The sequence below is a fragment of the Nannospalax galili genome, unplaced genomic scaffold (assembly GCF_000622305.1).
Source record: "Nannospalax galili isolate Female #2095 unplaced genomic scaffold, S.galili_v1.0 scaffold265, whole genome shotgun sequence".
Taxonomy (NCBI): Eukaryota; Metazoa; Chordata; class Mammalia; order Rodentia; family Spalacidae; genus Nannospalax; species Nannospalax galili.
This window is the reverse complement of record NW_008353747.1, coordinates 1,904,383-1,924,034: the sequence shown is the minus strand read 5'-3', so window position 1 is coordinate 1,924,034 and position 19,652 is coordinate 1,904,383. Positions and strand designations below refer to the sequence as shown.

At 43.7% G+C, this 19,652-nt stretch overlaps 1 protein-coding gene across 1 annotated transcript in view; it reads right to left on the bottom strand.

The window, feature by feature from the left end:
- Positions 1–299: 299 nt before the first annotated feature.
- Bud13 (BUD13 homolog) overlaps positions 300–19,652 on the bottom strand; it is a 29,476-nt gene continuing 10,123 nt past the window's right edge. The window contains exons 3-10 of the mRNA XM_008850946.3: positions 19,389–19,473; positions 16,059–16,922; positions 13,957–14,174; positions 11,409–11,511; positions 10,938–11,076; positions 10,509–10,693; positions 10,197–10,278; positions 300–1,195 (exon numbers count right to left, since the gene is read on the bottom strand). Coding sequence (XP_008849168.1) covers positions 1,102–1,195; positions 10,197–10,278; positions 10,509–10,693; positions 10,938–11,076; positions 11,409–11,511; positions 13,957–14,174; positions 16,059–16,922; positions 19,389–19,473 — 1,770 coding nt within the window. The 3' untranslated portion in view covers positions 300–1,101. The remainder of the gene's footprint in view (positions 1,196–10,196; positions 10,279–10,508; positions 10,694–10,937; positions 11,077–11,408; positions 11,512–13,956; positions 14,175–16,058; positions 16,923–19,388; positions 19,474–19,652) is intronic.

Genomic DNA, 19,652 nt, shown 5'->3' with positions numbered 1-19,652 from the left:
TTAAATACTGCACCTATTTCTCCAAATCCATGCCCATCTTAACTCCATGGGCTGCTTTCTGCACAGAGACTCTCGCATTAGAAAGTTGTCAGAGCAATCACATTTTATATTTATGTGCTTTGAAATCTTATTTTAAAATCTTTTCTTCATGGGAGCTGGAAAGATGGTTCAACCATTAAAAGCACTGGCTGCTCTTGCAGAAGACCTGGGTTTGGTTCCCAGCACCCATATGGCAGCTAGCAACCACCCTAACTCCAGTTTCAGGGAATCTGATGCCCTCTTCTAACCTCCACAGGCACTGCATGACACAGGTGCATTTACATGCATGAAGGTAATATACACATAAAAATAATAAAAAATATTTTTTAAAATCCATTTTCACACTAAGGTACAATTCATCACTTGTTCCTACTAGATTTTATTATTACTATTTTTTGCTGGGGATCACCAACCCAGGGCTCTCACATAAGCTCAACCCCAGGCCCCTGTTCGCTTCACTGAGACAAACTTCATTTAAGTCCTTCATCACTCTAGGATTGTTTTGCATGGTGTGTGAGGGACCCCACTTTATTTTTATTGTCTGAACCCCAGATCCACATCTTCCCCTAATGTGTGACACCACCATTATCACATACCATGTCTCCAACATTCCTGAATCTAGTTTAATGCTAACTCTGGTTTTCTCAGAAGAAACAGTATCACTTACAAAGACTGTGCTCGAACAGTTTGCTAAATTAAATAAAAAATCCAACCATTCATGACTCCCAAGACCTCCAGACATTCAATATTAGCTGAAATTATTCCCCAACAAAACAGAATACCCAGTTAGAAAACGATTACAAAAAATAAATACATTTATTTAAAAAAAAAAAAAAAAAAAAGGAAAGCGCCAGCCAAGAACAAACCCTGGATATGGCAGGTACTGCTTTCTACTGAAGCCACCACAGGCAGTGTGGCACAGCCACAGTTAGGTGCCTGGTCTGAAGGCAGAACAGACAGTAAGCTGCTGGTCTGTCTGTTGGTGAAGCAACCACTGGAGCTGGATGTCCAGCTGTCCTGTGCCACTACTGCTACCCACAGTGCAATGCAAACTCGGAGAAGTCACATGTCCTCAACACTCCACTTGTAGGCAAGCTCCTCCACCGCTTTCTTGCTGGCGAGCCTGGCAAAGCGCTTCTGTTCAAATCCATTGGATCTGTAATCAAGAGACATGCTGATGAGCCAAAACCCTGAGAATTTTTTAAGCGTAGAGAGGAAAGTATGTGAAAATCTTTAAGCTGTATGCAGTAAAATTAAAGAAACAAAACACAATTTAACCTCTTCTCAGTCCTTTCAGACACTTTTTCCACTCTTAGACAACTGTTTTAAACCTTTGTCATTCTCTAAAAAGGCTCAACACAGCTGGGCCTGGTGACACAGGTCTGTGATCCCAGGTACTCCAAAGGCTGAGGCAGGAAGATCACAAGTTCAAGGCCTGCCTGGGGCCCTATGTGAGTTCAGAGCAAGCCTAGACAACTTGGTGAGGTCCTGTCTCAAAATAAAAAGTACTTTAAAAGAAAGCAAGCTCAACTCACTCTTAGCAGGTACCCACAGAGTTCATAACTGAACTGTCCATTCAACAAACATCTACTAAGCTCTCACTACACATGAGGGGCTTATCACTGCCAGGGTAGTAAAAAGGGTGACACAGCATCTGTCTTGAAGAACTCAGGCCAAGTGGCAGAGACCAACACTTAAAAAAAAACTTTATTAATTCTTCGAGAATTTCATACATTGCATTTTGATCATATTCACCCTCCCCTCTCTTCCTAGATCACCCCCTCTTCCATACCTATTCAACTTCGTGCCCCCCCCTTTTCTTTGACAAAGATTCTCCCTGTAGCCCCAGGTGGCCTTGATCTCAGAGATCCACATGCCTCTGCCTCCTGAATGCCAGGATTAAAGGCAGGCACCACCACATCTAGCTGTCTTTTTGTAAAAAAAAAAAAAAAAAAAAAAGTATTTTATTATTTTTATTTAATGTGTATAAGTAGTATTGCTTGTATGTAGGTAGGTACAGTAGTGTCAGTGCAATGCCCTCGGAGGTCAGAAGAGGCTGTCATATTCCCTGGAATTGGAGTTACGGATGGTTGTTAGCCACTATGTGGGTGCTTGGATTGAACAGCCAGTGCTCTTAACCACTGAGTCATCTCTCCTGTCCCCTAGCTATCTTTCTTTCTCTCTCTTTTTTTTTTTAATCCACCGAGTCCAATTTGTGCTGCCCATATACTCGGGTAGATGGCCATCCACTGGAGCATGGCTGAGTTACCAGGGGCCACACTCCTAAAGGAAGATAACTCTTTCTCCCAATAGCTATCCATGCCAACAGCCCTTCAGCTAGGGGTGGGACCAGTCTCCCACGCCCCTCCATGCTGGGATTCTATATGGCTACAGCTTGCACAGGTCTTGTGCATGCCAGAGACAGACATTTAAATGATAATTAAAAGGTAAAAACTGGGGTTAGAGACATGATTCAGTGGTTAAGAGCACTAGCTGTTCTTGCAGAAGATCAGAATTTTATTCCCAGCATGCTGGGAAGCTCCCAACCACTTATAACTCCAGCTCCACAGAAATCTAATGCCCTCATCTGGTCCCTGAGGATACCCACACACATGTACATACATGCACACAGACACACAAACATACACATAAATACAATCTTTAAAACTATGGTAGAAATGTGTATGGTGTATCAAAGAAACAGAAGGAGTACATTCATCTTGGGACACATGGTAAATAAAATGTAACCAGGACAGACAAGGGTGATCAGGAGGGGCATAATGGGATTGGTCCCCAAGCCATCTCTGAAAAGATGCTTCCCAGGGGACTGAAGGAGGAAAGTAGGGATAGAGGGTCAGGAGGGCATTTCAGAAAAGTGCACAGCTTGAACAACAAAAGCAAAGGTGCAGAAACAAGAAGTGGCCTGGTCTGTGCAGGACACACTGGTATGGCTGGAGCCCAGAGTGTGACAAAAGCAGTGGTGGTGAGTCAATGCTGGAAAGATATGCAGAGGCCAGATCACACTGAGCTTTGTAGGACACAGTAAAAAGATAGACTTCATCCAGGGAGAATGGGTTTAAAACGGGAACATAGGGGGCTGGAGACCTGGGTTTGGTTCCCAGCACCCACATGCCAGTAACAATCATACTTAATTCCAGTTCCAGGGGATCCAACAGCCTCTTCTGGCTTCCACCTGATACACTTACATACATGTAGGCAAAACACTCATACACATAGGATTTGGTGACCATTAGGCACAGGCCAAAGGAGGTCAGTGAGCCTCACCAATTAGTAACTGGAGTGACCAGACAAATACAGTTGCCACCTCATTCACTAGAGAGCGTAAGAGGAGAAGCAGGCTTAGAGTGGGAATGCTCTGCATGCTGCTCACAGCTACATGTGAGGGACCCCAAGTGCACATTGACAGGGGAATCTACCATTCCAATGGAACCAGACACACTAGACTAAGGAGAAGTACAGATCTGGAACCATATACATACAGATAGTGGATGAAGGTCTGACTAGATAAAAATTAGTGAGAGCAAGCATGGAGTGAGAGCAAGGGGCTAGGGACAGAGTCCTGAGAAACATTTAAGGGCTCACAGAGGAAGAGAAGCTCACAAAGGTGGCCAGGACATGACAAAAGGACTAGAGACAAGGTATTATGGAAGCTGATTCAGGGCTGAGGTTCAAGAAAGTAGTTGAGTAGACCGCACATTTCAAACTCTCTCCAGCCCTTCTTTTTTCCTTTATTTGAGACAGGGTCTCATATATCCCAAGTGGGCCTTCAACTCACTCTACAGTTGAATATGACCTTGACCTTCTGACCCTCCTGCCTGTACTTATTGAGTGCTGGGATCACAGGTATGTGTCACTATGTCCAGTTTATGTGGTGCTGGGGATGGAACCCAGGGCTTTGTGAATGCTAGGCAGATACTCTACCAACTGAGCTACACCCTGAACCCTTTCTCATTTAGCTTCTTGAAAGAGCCTGTATCCACTGTCTCCATTTCTTCACTTTTCATTCCTTCCTTAACCCCTTAGAACCTAGCTTTTGTTTCTGAGCGACAAGCTAGCTTTCAGATCATCAATGGCATGCCTTATTGCTCTCCCTCCTTTCCCTCCATCGTGTCCCCTAACCGCTTCATTCCTTCTCTCCATTCTCAGCACCACTGTCACAGCTTAGCCTTTACCACCTTCACCACCTTCAGCCTGAGCTCCTGCAACAGCCGTGTATTTGCTCAACTTCCAAACTGGTGTCTTTCAAATATTCTATGTCTGCCACATGATTTGTCCATCCAAAATGCAGAGCAGCTATGACTCCTTCTATGGCTCTCCTTGCCTGTAGGGTGTAGACCCCGCTCCCCTGAAAGGCTTCCAAGGCATTCTGGGACCAGGCCCCTGCCCTGCTTACCTCTCCAGTCCATCTCATGAAACCTCATGTCACTTTTTGTGCCACCCACTCCATCCCTAACACCGTGACATTCCATATCCAATTGATTCAGCACACACAAGACCCTCTTCCTTTAACAAGCCTCCTTTCCTTCATACCTTGGCTGGTTACTGATATCCTGGAGAACAGACTCCGGCAGGCAGCATTCCCTGAGCACATCCTCCCAAAGAAGAACTTACTCTTCCTTTGTGCTCTCAAGGCACCTTGAAAATCCTACCATGGAGCAGTGAAATCACCCATCTGTCTTCTACAGTGAGGACCAGGGCACAGGGCCTGTCTCCCTCTCATCATGGAACCCCTGGCAGCGAATGCACAGCTATTTAGGTTGTGAGAAGTGTACTAAGACCTTCACAAAGGGATGAGTCAGGTGAGCATTGCAAGGTGTTGGGAAGGAGGAAAGTTCCCTATGAATGGTCCCAACTCCTACTTCAGAAGCAGGCACGGCATTCCAGAGCACCAAGAACCACTGTTTTTTGCCTCAAAACTTACTCTTCATTTATCTGGGTCTCCTTTTTTCTTTTAAGTTATAGAACTAGACTGATTATCTTATGGGTCTTCCCAGCTCCAATGCACTTCCTCAATTCATTGTGAAATATTCACATGTAATGAAAAAACTAGATAATGTCTCAGGCCCATGTAGGGTGGGAGGTGGGTTCCGACTAAGTTGCCCTTAAACCACAATGAAAAACCTGGACAAAATAAACCAAGTGAAGGCATGGGAAAGGGCCAAAGCAGAAACTGGATGGGAGTCTACACTGAAGAGAGTCCTGGGGGGCTGTTTTGCCAGAGGGCAACTTCCCAATCTGCACAGCTCAAATAGGCCATAGGCTAAAGGGGGTTAATGGGCTTGAGGTGGCAGTGGAAAAAGTAGCTAGAAATGAAAGGAGAAATCCTGCAGGGAGAAACAGCAAAAGGATAAACCCCCATTATCTACATATAAACTCCACCCAAATCCTTAGGGAGCCATGAAGCTTTGCATGTGCAGAAGGTATCCTATTAAGCCCCAAGAGCAGCAGCCAGAAACTAAGAAGAGTGAGCAGAAGGGTTAGCTACTGAACACTGCAAAGCAGACAGTTCAAGGTTCAAGTTGGGCCATGTAAACTATCAACTAAAGATTAACAGACTTCAAAGAAATGAGACAGCCCAAATCTCTACAATGTATCATTCATTTCCAAGAACAATTTTTAAAGGACCTAACATGTAAATTGACAGGAAAATATAACAAAATATACTAGAAGAAAAAAAAGAAAAACTTGTTAGCCAGACATGGTGTCACACATATGTAATTCCAACATTCAGGAGAGTGTGGCAGAATCCAAGTTCAAGGACAGCCTCCGACTACAGTGTGAGACCCTGTCTCAAGGGAAAAAAAAGAAAGAAAAAAAAGAAAGTGGCAGGAGAAGGAGGGAAGGCAGGAGGGGACGACAGGCTGTCAACAGACACCAATACTGTGGTGAACCAACCATTGCAATCAGCCGATAGGACTTCAAAGCATCAATTACGAATATTTTCCAGAAGAGGAAATATCTCATGAGTGAATAAATGGAAATCTCAGCAGAGAAATACAAGTTATCAAATCAAAATTTTGGACTCAAATCAGCAGAAACAACAACAAAAAAAATCCACAACTGACTGTAATTAATAGAAAATACAACAAACATCAGGATACAGGTAATCTAAACATTATTAACCACCTTAGCCTAACAGATAGTTATAAAACACCAGTCCAAGTAATTGTAGAACATATATCATCTCCAAGTTCAAGTGAAGTGTTCATAAGCTAGACAATATACAGGACAAAAAAAGAGCTCAAGAAATTTCAAAAGCTCAAAGTATCACAGAATACAGTCCCTGGCCAAAATGAAATTCAAATAGAAATCAATAGCAACAAAATATCTAGAAAAGTGCAGAGTTAAACACATACTCCCAAAAAACCCACTGACTGAAGAATCAAAAAGAACTTGAAAATATTCTGAACAAAATCCATCATATATCTCAGAGAACTTTCTCAATGATAAAAGATACCTACGGGGTTTGGGGATGGCTTTTTGAGACAAGGTCCCTCTATGGAGCACTGGCTGGCCTGGAACTCATGTTTACCAAGCTGGTCTTGAACCTGTGACTGATCTGCCTGCCTCAACCTGTCAAGAGCAGGTGTGTGCTACCACGCCCAGCTCAGCATATCTGACGGAAAAAATGGACGTTCTCCTCCTGAAATTAGAAACAAGGAAAAGATGCCTGCTCTTACATTTCTGGCTAAGATCTTCACTGGAAGAGCTAGTGGTAAAACAGCAACAAAAGGAAACACGGGCCTCTGAAACAGAAAGAAGTAAAACCTGTATTTAAAGATGGCATAGCCCTCTAGATATAAAGGTGAGCCTTACTCCAAGGAAAACAACTGACAATATTTGTTGGCAATGATAACAATCTGTCAAGTGTAAGTTCAAAAACTGTATGTATGACCATGAACTTTCCCATTTCTCTCTTTTTTTAAAATTTATTTTTATTTTATGTCTATTACTGTTTTGCCTGCATGTGTGTAAGTGCACCCGTGTCATGCAATGCCCATGGAGGTCAGAAGAAGTCATCGGATTCCTTGGAAGTGGAGTTGTGGACAGCTGTTAGCTGCCATGTGGGTGCTGAGTCTCGAATCCTGGGTCCTCTGCAAGAGCAGTCAGTGCTCTTAACCACTGAGTCATCTCTCTAGTCTAGCGTCTCATTATTTTTAAGACTTCTGATACAACCCAGTCTGGCCTCATAGTCATGATCATCCTGCCTCAGTCTGTAAATGCTGGGATGATAGGTATGCACCACCACACCCAGCTGTAAGTGACTTTCTTTCTATTTATTTTATTCTTTCCTTCCTTCCTTCCTTCCTTCCTTCCTTCCTTCCTTCCTTCCTTCCTTCCTTCCTTCCTTTTTTTTCTTTCTTTCATGGGGAGGGCATCATGTTCATCACGGTTAGTCTACAGAGGTCAGAAGACAAACTGCCGGAGTCAGTTCTCTCCTTCTACCATGGGACGTGGGGATCGAACTCAGGCTGTCAAGATTGGGAGCAAGCAACTCTACTCTACCTCACCAACCCACAAGTGATTTTTCTGATGGTGTATAATTAAGATAGGTCAACATGTGGAAGGGCTGTGAAACTCAGCAAACCTACATGATCAATATTTGATACTATACAACCATGGGTATACATGCATGAAAAGGATGATGAATTTTTTTAATTTTTATTATTTTTATGTGTATGAGTTCTGCATGCATGGCTGTATGTGCACCATGTATGTGCCTGGTGATGGCAGGCCCAGAAGCAGATGATGGATCCCTGGAACTGGATTACAGATGGTTGTAAGCTATTATGTGGGTGCTAGGAATTGAACCCAGGTTTGAGCCATTTCTCCAGCCCCAAGATCCTAAATTTCACTGCTAAAGTATGAAAAGTTCTTTGTCACCTTCAGATTCATATAGCTAACCTCTATGGACCAGCATTTCTTTATGCTGCATCTTCCGTTTCTACTATGGATAAGGCTCAACTTTTTTCTTATACTTCAGCTAAATATTTCACAATAGACAATTCAGAACCTAGTTGCTGTCTACTGTTAAACCAGACATCAATGAGATTTGCAAAGATTTAAATTAGTTCCAGGAGCTGGAGAGATGGTTCAGCGGTTAAGCACACTTGCTGTTCTTACAGAGGACCCTCAGTTCTTAGCACCCACATAGCAAGTAACAACTGCCTATAACTTCAGTTCCAGGGCATCTGATGCCTCTTCTAGCCTCCAAGGGCACCAGGCACACACAAGGTACACTTACATACATGTAGACGAAATAGTCATACACATAAAATAAAGAAATCAATTTTGTCCTTTCAGTTTATTTGGAAAATTACTTTTCATTAAAAAGTAAAGTAATTAAATTAGCATATGATGACTTTATTACTTTATCATTTTCTAGAGTGAATAAATGAGCCAGGCGTGGTGGTGTATGCCTTTAGTACCAGCACTTGGGAGGCAGAGGCAGGAGGATCTCTGTGAGTTCGAGGCCAGCCTGGTTTATATAGTGAGTTCCAGGCCAGCTGGGGCTACAGGGAGACCCTGTCTCAAAAAGACACAACCCCCCTCAAAAAAAATAAAGAGTAGCTGAGCAAGCCAGAGGAAACAAGCAGTAAGCAGTGTTCCTCCATGGTCTCTGCTTCAGTTCCTATTCCAAGGAACTCACCTTAAGTTCCTGCCTTGGTTTCCCTCAGTGATGGACTGTGAGCTATAAGCTAAATAAACCTTTTCCTCCCCAAGTTGTTTTTGGTCAGTGTTTTCTTGTTTTGTTTTTTTTTTTTTCCTTTTATCTTTTTTGGTCTTTTTGAGATAGGGTCTTCTCTGTAGCCCCAGCTGTCCTGGAACTTGCTATGTAGATCAGGCTGACCTTGAACTCACAGTGTTTTATCACAGCATCAGAAAGCAAACCAGAGCAGAGATCCTGAGATTTAAAAATCTGAGAATCACTGTACTAAATGTTAGAATAATGCTTCATCATTATACAGGAGAAGCTGGGATCCAATTTGTAACTAGAACTGACTTTAGGTAGAGGCAAATACAGCTCAGCATTTTGAACAGACAAGTTAGAGAACATGGTGCAGGCACTGCCAGGTGAACAGAAGAGGTGGTAGGGCTCTATGACACATTACCAGGGATTCAGTCCCAAGATAATGAGGAGAATTAATGTTCAAGCACGACATTTTAGAGACGCCACATACAGAAGGCTCTAGACCACAGCCCATTTTTCATCTCTAAACCTTCCAAAATACTCACCAATGTTCAGAACAAAGGGTTCCCTATTTGGACCACTTCAGCTATTTGTCTTGAGCTTTTGTTGTTATTGTTTTGGTCTTTTTGAGACAGGGTCTCCCTGTAGCCCCAGCTGGCCTGGAACTCACAGAGGTCCACCCGCCTCTGCTGGTGCTGGTATTAAAAGCATGCACCACCACAACCAGCTTGTCTAGAGCTTTTAAAAGTATTTTGGAAGGCTGAAGAGATGGCTCAGCGGTTAAGAGCATTGGCTGCTCTTGCAGTGGACTTGGGTTTAATCCCCAGCACTCACATGGTGGCTAACAACTATCTGTAACTCCAGTTCCAGGGGATCTGATGCCCTCTTCTGACTGAAGGTACTGCACGGCACGGGTATACTACACGCTTGCAGGCAATACACTTATACACATAAAATAAAAATAATAAATTTTTAAAAATATATTTTGGGCCAGGTAGTGCATGCCTTGAATCCTAGCACTCAGAAGGCACAGGCAGGTGGGTCATAATGAAATTGAGGCCAGTCCAGTGTATACAATGAGTTTTCAGCCAGCTGGGGCTAGAGGGAAACTCTGTCTCAAAAAACAAACCAAAAAAGGAAGTATAAGAACTATTTCAAACATGAGAAATAGAATTTATGGACCTTAGAAACAAGCAAGCAAAGTCCACGTATTCACTTGTGACTGCAACAGAGAATGAGAGTATGACTGGAGAACAGTAGAGAGACCCAGGTGTGGTACCACACGGCTATATTCCCAGTACTCAGGAGGCTGCAGTGGGAGGATGAAGAGGTGGAGGCCAGTCTGGGCTAGAGTGAGACCCTGTCTCAAAAAGAGAAAAGAAAGAGAAAAACAGAGGTTAAGGTCAGGCAGATGGGAAACCAACAACACAGTAAACAGCCCTACCTGTCCACTCCATCCCAGCGATATCCAGGCCAGATGTTGAATCTGTTGGGAGGAGGTGCCGGGCCGTTGTAGCGAGGCCTCACTAAAGACAGTTATGAGACAAAGAAATTAGCAACCTGTATAATTTAATTCAGAGCTGGATGGCAATGGGGGAAACATTCTGAATGGGCATTCCTACTGTGCTGAACCCCAACTCTCAAATACAAAAGTGTCACAGCTGTGTGGAATAGCCTTCTTTGGCATAGCTTTGGTACAGCTGTCCTGACAACTCTCTGCCCAGTCTCCTCCAGCTCCGCTGATTCCAAGGCTCACCTTTCTTATTCTTGCTCTCCTTGGCCTTACTCTTCTTAATGAAGTTAGCCATGGGGTCCCCCTCTCTTTCCTGCTCCCTCAGCATCCGATCCAGATCTTCATCATCGATGTAGCGGGCCAGTGGTTTCTGCATCTCTTTCATCGCATCCTCTATGTTCTGTTGCTGTTGCCGACTCTGGGCAAGCCTGGGCAAGAAAGAATCATCCTGTTTGACAATTCCCTTCCAACACTGAAACCGCAAAGCTACATTTGGAGAACTTCATTGTAGTAGCCTAGGCTAACTAATAAAGGGTAGAATTCCAAGAAGACCAAATGGAACTAGGATTATAGCATCTCAGGAGATTCAGCTGAATGTCCATTCCTCATACCCACTCTGAGGGCAGAGTGATGACAAGTTCCAGCCCCAGTCTTGTTCAGGGGTGCCCTTACCCTTTCCCCCACTGGGCATAGAGTTCATCTCGCTCTGAGTCCTTCTCTGCTTTTCTCCTTTGTTCCAGACGCTCCAATTTCAAATTCCTCTTACGACCAGACTTGTCTCGATAGACAGTTTCAGCAAATTGAAACTGAGCTACAAAGGAAAATTATATTTTCCAAGATAAATACCAGGCATCAAAATCAGAAACAATCTTCTAGCAGTTGAGAGCAACAGATTGGCATTTTGATACTGGATAAGAACTCTTGCAGTCAGACTACCAACATACTGAGTGCCCAAGGACTGACATTTTTCAAGAAGGAAATAACCACTTGGACTACTGAGGTTAAAGTGATGCATCAAAACCTGAGCAAAAAATTGACAGCAATTAAAAGTTTAAGCCAAGAAATATAACAAGCTACATCTAAAAACAGAAAAGGGAAAGACTACAGAAATCTAGGCCAGCCCCTGCACACTCAGATTTTTACCTCCAAGGGCCATGGTGTCTTGGTCCTGTTTCTTGAGCTCCTGCTGCTCTTGCTGAATGTCAGTCACCAACCCAGTTTTAGCTCCAGAATACATGTGCAAAGCCTGTGCAAGAGAAAAGGCAAAAGCCAATGCCAGTGAGGCCAGGCAGGAGCAGGCTGCACAGACCTACACAACTACTGAGTTTCTGACAGTCAGCAATAACCAACCCAAGAACTCTAGCTGTATAGTCTTATCACTGACCAGTGTTCACAGCCAATGAAAAAAAACAAATATAATTTTATTAAAAACTTAACAGAGCCATCAAGTTTAAAAGTAAACAGAATTAACCAACATAAAGAGAGGACTAAGAATTTTCATTTTCTTCTTTTTGTTTCTTTGAGATAGGGTCACATACAGTCCAGGCTGGCCTAGAACAACTCACTTTGTAGTTCAGGATAATCCTAAAATCCTGATTCTCCTGCCTCCACCTCCCAAGTGTTAGGACTCCTGGTGTATAATCACCACTCCCAGCTAGAATTCATATTTCTGACTTTTCAATTAAAAACTACACACAGGAAGGCTCACTCTCAAGTCCCTGATGAGAAACCTACATCAGGCTTTGAGTCCTCTGATGAAGACCCGCACTGACGAAATATTCCATTGAAAGTAGAAGCTCAAGTAAACTAAAGATCCTCAAATTATGGCTATAATAAAGATAATAACAGATGATATGACCAAAAGGAAGTTTCACACTAATCTCCACTTTGTATAAACATAGCAATCCTCAACCCACAAACAGAGCGCATGGTATAGTCTGACATCCTTAAGTAACTAAATTTGATTAATATTAAGTTGCCCATGGACTAAAATACAGAAAATGTCCAGAGCTCTCAAACTCACACAGAGTCCTGACTCTTCTTTCTTCAAAGAGGTTAGTGACAGGCTGATCTTCCCTGCATGAACAGACATCTCAGGCATGCTGGAGAAAAAGCTATCTGAGAAGTCTGCCTTGGGGAGAAACATGAGCTCACAGGCACCATCTTTCTATTCTTAACCACCTGAAAAGTAAGAGTCCTCTAGTGGTGTGTTCAGTGGGGCTATCAAAGGCTCATGTGGGGTTTTCTTTACATAGATTTGAAACAAGTTAAAACAAAACACTGACAATAGGATCTGTAAAAGCAGTTTTATATCATCTGGATGGATAGAGAGACCTAGAATTCCATTTATAACAAACCATTAATACCACTAATACTTTATGAGTTTTATTTACACTAACTTAATTCTTACAATTACCTATCAAGTAAACACTGCAATTATCCAGTTTTATTACCTTCTTTTACAGCTAAAAAAGCTGAGACATAGAGATGTCACAGATACTAAGTAGCAGAAGTAGGATTCAAAGCTGTGATCACTTTCACCCAGATTTGTGCTCCTGATTCCATTCTGTAAACTATAACCCTCAATTTGCTCTTAGGATATCAGGTGGTACATACCTGTAATCCTAGCACTTGGGAGTGGAGGCAGGAGGACCAGGAGTTAAAGGTTATCTTTACCTACATAGTGAGTTCAAGGCTAGCCTGGGTTACTTGAGATCCTTTATGAAAACAACAAATGGAAAACAAGAGAGTTTTTCTGGAGCTATTAAAATGAGATTTGAGGGGGCTAGAGAAATGGCTCAGTGGATAAGAGAACCTCTTCCAGAAGCCAGGGTTCAGTTCTAGCACCCATATCAGGTAGTTCACAACTGCCTGTAACTCTATCAAGGGGAATGCAATGCCCTCTTCTGGCCACCACGGGTACCCGCACACACGGCATATACCACACATGCCATACACTCACAGATACACTAATAAAAATAATAAAGAAATCTTTAAAATGAGATTATATGCGCTGGAGAGATGGCTCAGCGGTCAAGAGCACTGGCTGCTTTTGCAGAGGACTCAGGTTCAAGTCCCAGCACCCACATGGCAGCTGACATCCATCCATAACTCCAATTCCAGGGGATATGATGCCATCTTCTGACCTCTGAGGGCATTGGTGCACCAACCTACACGCAGGCATTTCATTCCTACACATAAAAATAGTAAATAAAATATTTTTTAAATAAAAATAGAAGTCAATAAAATGAGATATGTGAGGCCAGGCATGGTGACACACGCCTTTGATCCCCAGCACTCAGGAGGCAGAGGCAGGCAGATCTCTGTGAGTTCAAGGCCAGCCTGGTCTACATAGCGAGTTCCAGGCCAATCGGGGCTATGGAAGTGTGTTAGTGTCATCTTTAGATTACAGACTCTCAACTGGTTTATGCAAATATTCCAAAATCTGAAAATCTCTGAAATCTTAACCACTCTGGGTCCTAAGCACTTGGACAAGAGATCCTCAAGCCTGTGTTTGCAAATCCATCTGAGCTGAGTTACAGCCAGTGTTGCCTTTGGAGAGAAAGGAAGTTCCAGATGTCCTTGTAACTCAGATTTACTGTGCTACCTCCTCATCCTCTGGTTTGATTCTCTGATATGTCTATAAAGCCAGAAAGTCACTACGATGAGCTGCAGCTCCTGGAAATCCTACCTTCTTCCCGGCAGGTGGATTCCTTCGAGGTGGAGAGAGATCAGAATCAGAAGACTTGGTCCTCTGCCTTCTTCGTGGTGGAGAGAGGTCAGAGTCAGAGTTCTGGGGTCTCTGTCTATTCCTTGGTGGCGACAGATCTGAATCAGAATCCTGGTGCCCTCGATTTGATTTTTGCCATGGAGGAGAAAGATCTGAATCAGAGGTTTTTTGGCAGACACCTGAGTTAAAAAAAAGAGCCCAAAGTATGTCTGACTGATGTCTCCTAGGTAACGAACTTGAATGAGATCTCCTGTGGCTAGACAAGCCTAGAAATTAAGAATAAATTAAGGATGGGGTGGGGTAGATCAGCAGTCAAGTGCTTGTCTGGCATGTCTAAGGCCCTGGTTTTGGCCCCAGCAAGGGGTATGGGAAGGAGGGAGGCAAAGTTAATCCACTTGGAAGAATGTTTTAAAAAGAACTTACCAAGCTAGGGCACAGTATCGATTTAGTCATCCTGTGAAGAACCATCACTACCCAAACACAAGTAAAGTGGTAAGAGGAAGAACAAAGTCAGGGGCAACTTTGTATAGCAATAGGCAGACCATAGGGTTCTGCTCCCCAGTCACTGGTCTCTGCTGACTGAATACCAAGAGCATGTGAGAGCTTAGCAACTCATCTATGCTTTAGACACCCCACAGCCACCCCATCTGGGAGAACAGGCAGAGCAACCTGGAGTCAGCCCGCTGTGATATGGCAAAAATCAGGAAGACATAGAATATATGTTCCTGTCCTCAGACTTAAGGAAAACTAAGTATTTCAATTTAAAAATTGAAACAGAACATTGGGACAAAAGATGGAGTACAAACTTTTCCTGCATAGACCTGTTCTAGATAGCAGCCTCACCATTCACCTCCTGAAAAGCAACCTACAGTGTGTGTTAAATCTTTGAAACACCCACACATTCTGACCTGGCAAACCAACTGCTCAGCTTTCTAGAAAACCTATCAATTAAATCCCTAGGAGATCTATACAGAAGCAGATAGGGAAATAATCCACAGTGCTGCCAAAACTGTATTTACAAGAATGACTGCTACAGATTCTTAACAGCAAAGTTAAAAATAACCAAAAGCATACAATCTTAGGGAAATGGATAAAGTAAATTTAATATAACACAATTAAAAATTATAGTAACAGCCAGGTGTGGTGGCGCACGCCTTTAATCCCAGCACTCAGGAGGCAGAGGCAGGCAGATCTCTGTGAGTTCAAGGCCAGCCTGGTCTACAAAGTGAGTTCCAGGACAGCTGGGGCTACAGGGAGACCTTGTCTCAAAAAGACCAAAAAAAAATTAAAAAATTACAGTAACATGACCACCTTTAATCCCAGCCCTTGGGCAGAGTCAGGTTTATCTGTGAGATCAAGCCCACCCTGGTCTATATAGCAAGTTCTGGGCCAGCTGGGAATACAGGGAAACCCTGTCCCAACAAAACCAAAACAAGTAATTAATTAAAATTACCGTAATGTAGAGAATATTTGTAGACCCAGGAATAACTCTGTTAAGAGAGCAGGCAAGATGATACATGCTACAGGCATGCTCCTCACAGCCAAGCTCAACTACACCAAATGAGCACACCAAAGAGACCCAAAGGACACTGGCTACAACATAATGGCAATGGCCTCTGAATGACAAATTCTGTGAAACATTTTTCTGCATCTTTATACATTTCTATTCATTCTGAAATTCCTGCGAGACATAGCATTTTTCATTTTTATTCAATATTATTTTGTGCACGTATATGTATGATGTGTGCGTGTGAGTACAGGCGCACACATGGGAGGTCAGAGGTCAACTTTTGGGAGTCATTTTTCTCCTTTCATCATGGGTTCCAGGGACTGAACTCAGGTCATCAAGGCTTGTGAGGCCTGTGCATTTACTTGCTGAGCTACCTCACTGGCCCTTGCCCTTATACAGGGGTAGGATGAGAAAACAAAGGACATGAAACATGCCCCCAGCCCTGTAACTTCTTCAACTCTTCTAAGCCTAGCCTCATTTTCAAAACCTTTTCAAAGAAATTCATTCTCCTACTCATGGGGATTAGGTCCCTCTTACACAGCCACATGCTCACCTTGAGAATCAAGCTGCTTCTTAGCTCCAACATGGGGTTTAGCTTGCCTTTTACGTGGCGGAGAAAGGTCTGAGTCACGCTCATGCCTGCTGGTTTTTGAGAACGGGGGGTGAGAGGGTCCCAGCTCCTTCTGATGCAAAGTCTTCCAGGATGATCTTTCTGGGGCTTTACTAATTTTGGTTCTGGGCAGTGCTAAATCAGGGGCATCATGATGGGCCCGTTTAAGATGCTGTGAGTCTGAAGAGTTCAGGGTCCTCCTATGTTGGGCTGTGTCAGGAGAGTGGTTATTGGCCCTTCTGGGGGAAGAGATGCCTGAGGAACCACGATGTACTCTCCTAGGAGATACACCTGAAGAATTACGATGAGACTTCCTAGGAGGAGAAGCATCTAAGACCTGATGCCCCCTCCTTGGGGGAGACAGATCTGGGGTATCATGACGGACCCTCTTGGGAGGAGATGCATCTGGAGTATCATGACAGACCCTCCTGGGAGGAGATGCATCTGGGGTATCACGACAGACCCTCCCAGGAGGGGATGGATCTGGGGTATCATGACGGACCCTCCTGGGAGGGGATGCATCTGGTATATCACGACAGACCCTCCTGGGAGGGGATGGATCTGGGGTATCATGACGGACCCTCCTGGGAGGGGATGCATCTGGTGTATCATGACGGACCCTCCTGGGAGGGGATGGATCTGGGGTATCATGACGGACTCTCCTGAGAGGGGATGGATCTGGGGTATCACGACGGACCCTCCTGGGAGGGGATGGATCTGGGGTATCACGACGGACCCTCCTGGGAGGGGATGGATCTTGGTCATCATGATGGAAATGTCCATCTGAGGGTAGGTCTTCCCTGTGGCCTAAACACAAAAGCAAAGAGTCAGAGTCCCACAAGTATTCTGCCTATCTCTTACTCGGTTTCCAAAGATGCCCCAAATGCACACATCTCCAGACTTCTTGGAAAGCCAGAAAGGTCTGCTGACTCACTTGCTTAACAATAGCAAAATGGGGGCTGGAGAGATGGCTCAGTGGTTAAGAACACTGGTTGTTCTTGCAGAAGACCCGGGTTCAAATCCCAGCACCCACATGGCAGCTAACAACTGTCTGAAACTCCAGTTCTAGGGGATCCAACAGCCTCTTCTGTCCTCCACGAGCATTGCACGACACAGGTGCACCTACTTACACACAGGCAATACATGCATACACATAAAATAAAAATAACTAAAAAAAAAAAAAGAAAAACAGTAGCAGAATGGCATTCGCAGATAGCTCGAAAATAACGCCTTTCATCTGCATGCCAAGACCCCAATTTGCAAAGCATATTGGGTACATTTTTCACAGTATGCCCTGTAAGGTCCATAGGGCAGGGTTCTGAGGAACTAAGTGATTGCCTTCCTATGGTTACAGTTACTAAGGAGACAGGCAACAACCCAATTTTTTAACTCTCAATCCAATGTTTCTATAATCTCATTTGTAGCGTGCCAGGTGGTTCTTTGATAATTTATAGTTTTACACATTCTTCTTTCAAAAGATACATCAGCAGCCGGGCGTGGTGGCACATGCCTTTAATCCCAGCACTCAGGAGGCAGAGGCAGGCGGATAGTTGTGAGTTCAAGGCCAGCCTGGTCTACATAGTGAGTTCAGGTCAGCTGGGACTACAGGGAGACCCTGTCTCCAAAAAGACAAAAAAAAAGATACATCAGCAAAACCTGTGCACATCAAAATGAAATGTTATTAAGTATCTAGTTCATGGTCTTTGTGCTCCTTGTTTGAGTGGGTAAATCAGCAAAAAGAAAGAAAAAAAAAAGAAAAATCGGGGCTGGAGAGATGGCTCAGTGGTTAAGAACACCGGCTGTTCTTGCACAAGACCCGGGTTGGAATCCCACCACCCACATGGCAGCTAACAACTGTCCATAGCTCCAGTTCCAGGGGACCGACAGCCTCTTCTGTCCTTCTCGGGCATTGTATGACATGGGTGCACTTAACCTACATGCAGGCATAACACTCATACACATAAAATAAAAAATAATAAATATTTTTAAAAAAAAAAAAGAAATAAAAATAAAAAAGAAAGAAAAAAATCAACCATTTTCTGGTTCTCTACTATGTACCAATACTTTATTCAGATTACTTCTCACAAATCTAAACAATAAACATCATTATTCCCATTTTATACATAAAGGAGGAGGAAGAGGCAGACCCATGTTTTTGAAAGAACAAAGAGGCAAAAATTCCAGCATGCTTCCACTGGCCGCCACACAGAGCCAGCACGATGACTGGACAGAGTGCTGGTCACTGGTCTGTATCCCTTAGCAGGTAGGCCACCACACTAGATTTCTGCAAAGGAGAATGGCTGCTAAGCGCCCAGTGATGCCAAAGAACTACAGACTGCAAGAATCAGTTCAGCAGCTAATGCTGAGAATACCTCCTTGTGCTAGACAAGGGGAAACCAGGCAAACACATCCCTGCCCCAAATAAACCCCTGCTCTTATTACTACTATTATTATTTTTTGGCTATGAGATCAGCAGGCCTGGAATTCACTACATAGACAAGGCTGGACCTAATCTGACAAGAGATCCACTTGCCTCTGCCTCCTGAGTGCTCAGATTAAAGGGATGCACTACCGCACCCAGCATGCTATTTCTTTTTTTTAAAGTGCTTGCCCAGACAGCTGTGACTAATTATCAAGGACTCAAAAAATTTTTTTAGAGAGTTGAATTACTAGCCTAGGGAGCAAGTCTCAAGTGAGCAAGTAAGGGTTAGTGCACTGTAAAATGGCACAGCTTAGTCACAAACTGAAATGACAAACACTGGGGCCTGGTCCACACATAAGCCATTCAATTCTAGAAAAGTAGTGCCTCCAAACCGTTTCTCTCTTCTTTTTTTTTTTTATTTTTTTTCGGTCTTTTTGAGATAGGGTCTCCCAGTAGCCCCAGCTGGTCTGGAACTCACTATGTAGACCACGCTGGCCTGGAACTCACAGAAATCCTCCTGCCTCTGCCTCTGCCTCCCAAGTGCTGGGACTACAGGTGTGCACTACCACACCCAGCTGCGTTCCTATTTCTTATAAAGTCCTTCCATATACCAAGAGATTTCCTGTTTGGGACAGAGAGGAGTAGGTCTGAAAGACTTCTAAATAAGTCTTGTTCTAACCCTCTAACTTCCCACATCCTACAAGACCTGAATTCTTTTTTCTATCATATTTTTCACAACCACTGACACAATGAAACAAACTATGCATTCCTCTAAAACGAAAATGTAAAAAAGTAAAAAAAGGCCTACTCTACAAATGGGAAATTGAGCTTTATCTCTTGCTGAAACTCACCTCCCAGAAGCTTCCATTTGGCACTAGAGCGAAAGGCCTCCATCTGCTTTACTTCTTCTGGACGCTCATCCACAAACTCAGCCACCTGTGGAAGCAAGTGAGGAAACAAGGGATACTACAGTGAGGAAACACAGACACTGCAGTGAAGAAACACAGACACTGCAGTGAGGAAACACAGACACTGCACTGAGGAAACACTGACACTGCACTGAGGAAACACAGACACTGCACTGAGGAAACACAGACACTGCACTGAGGAAACAC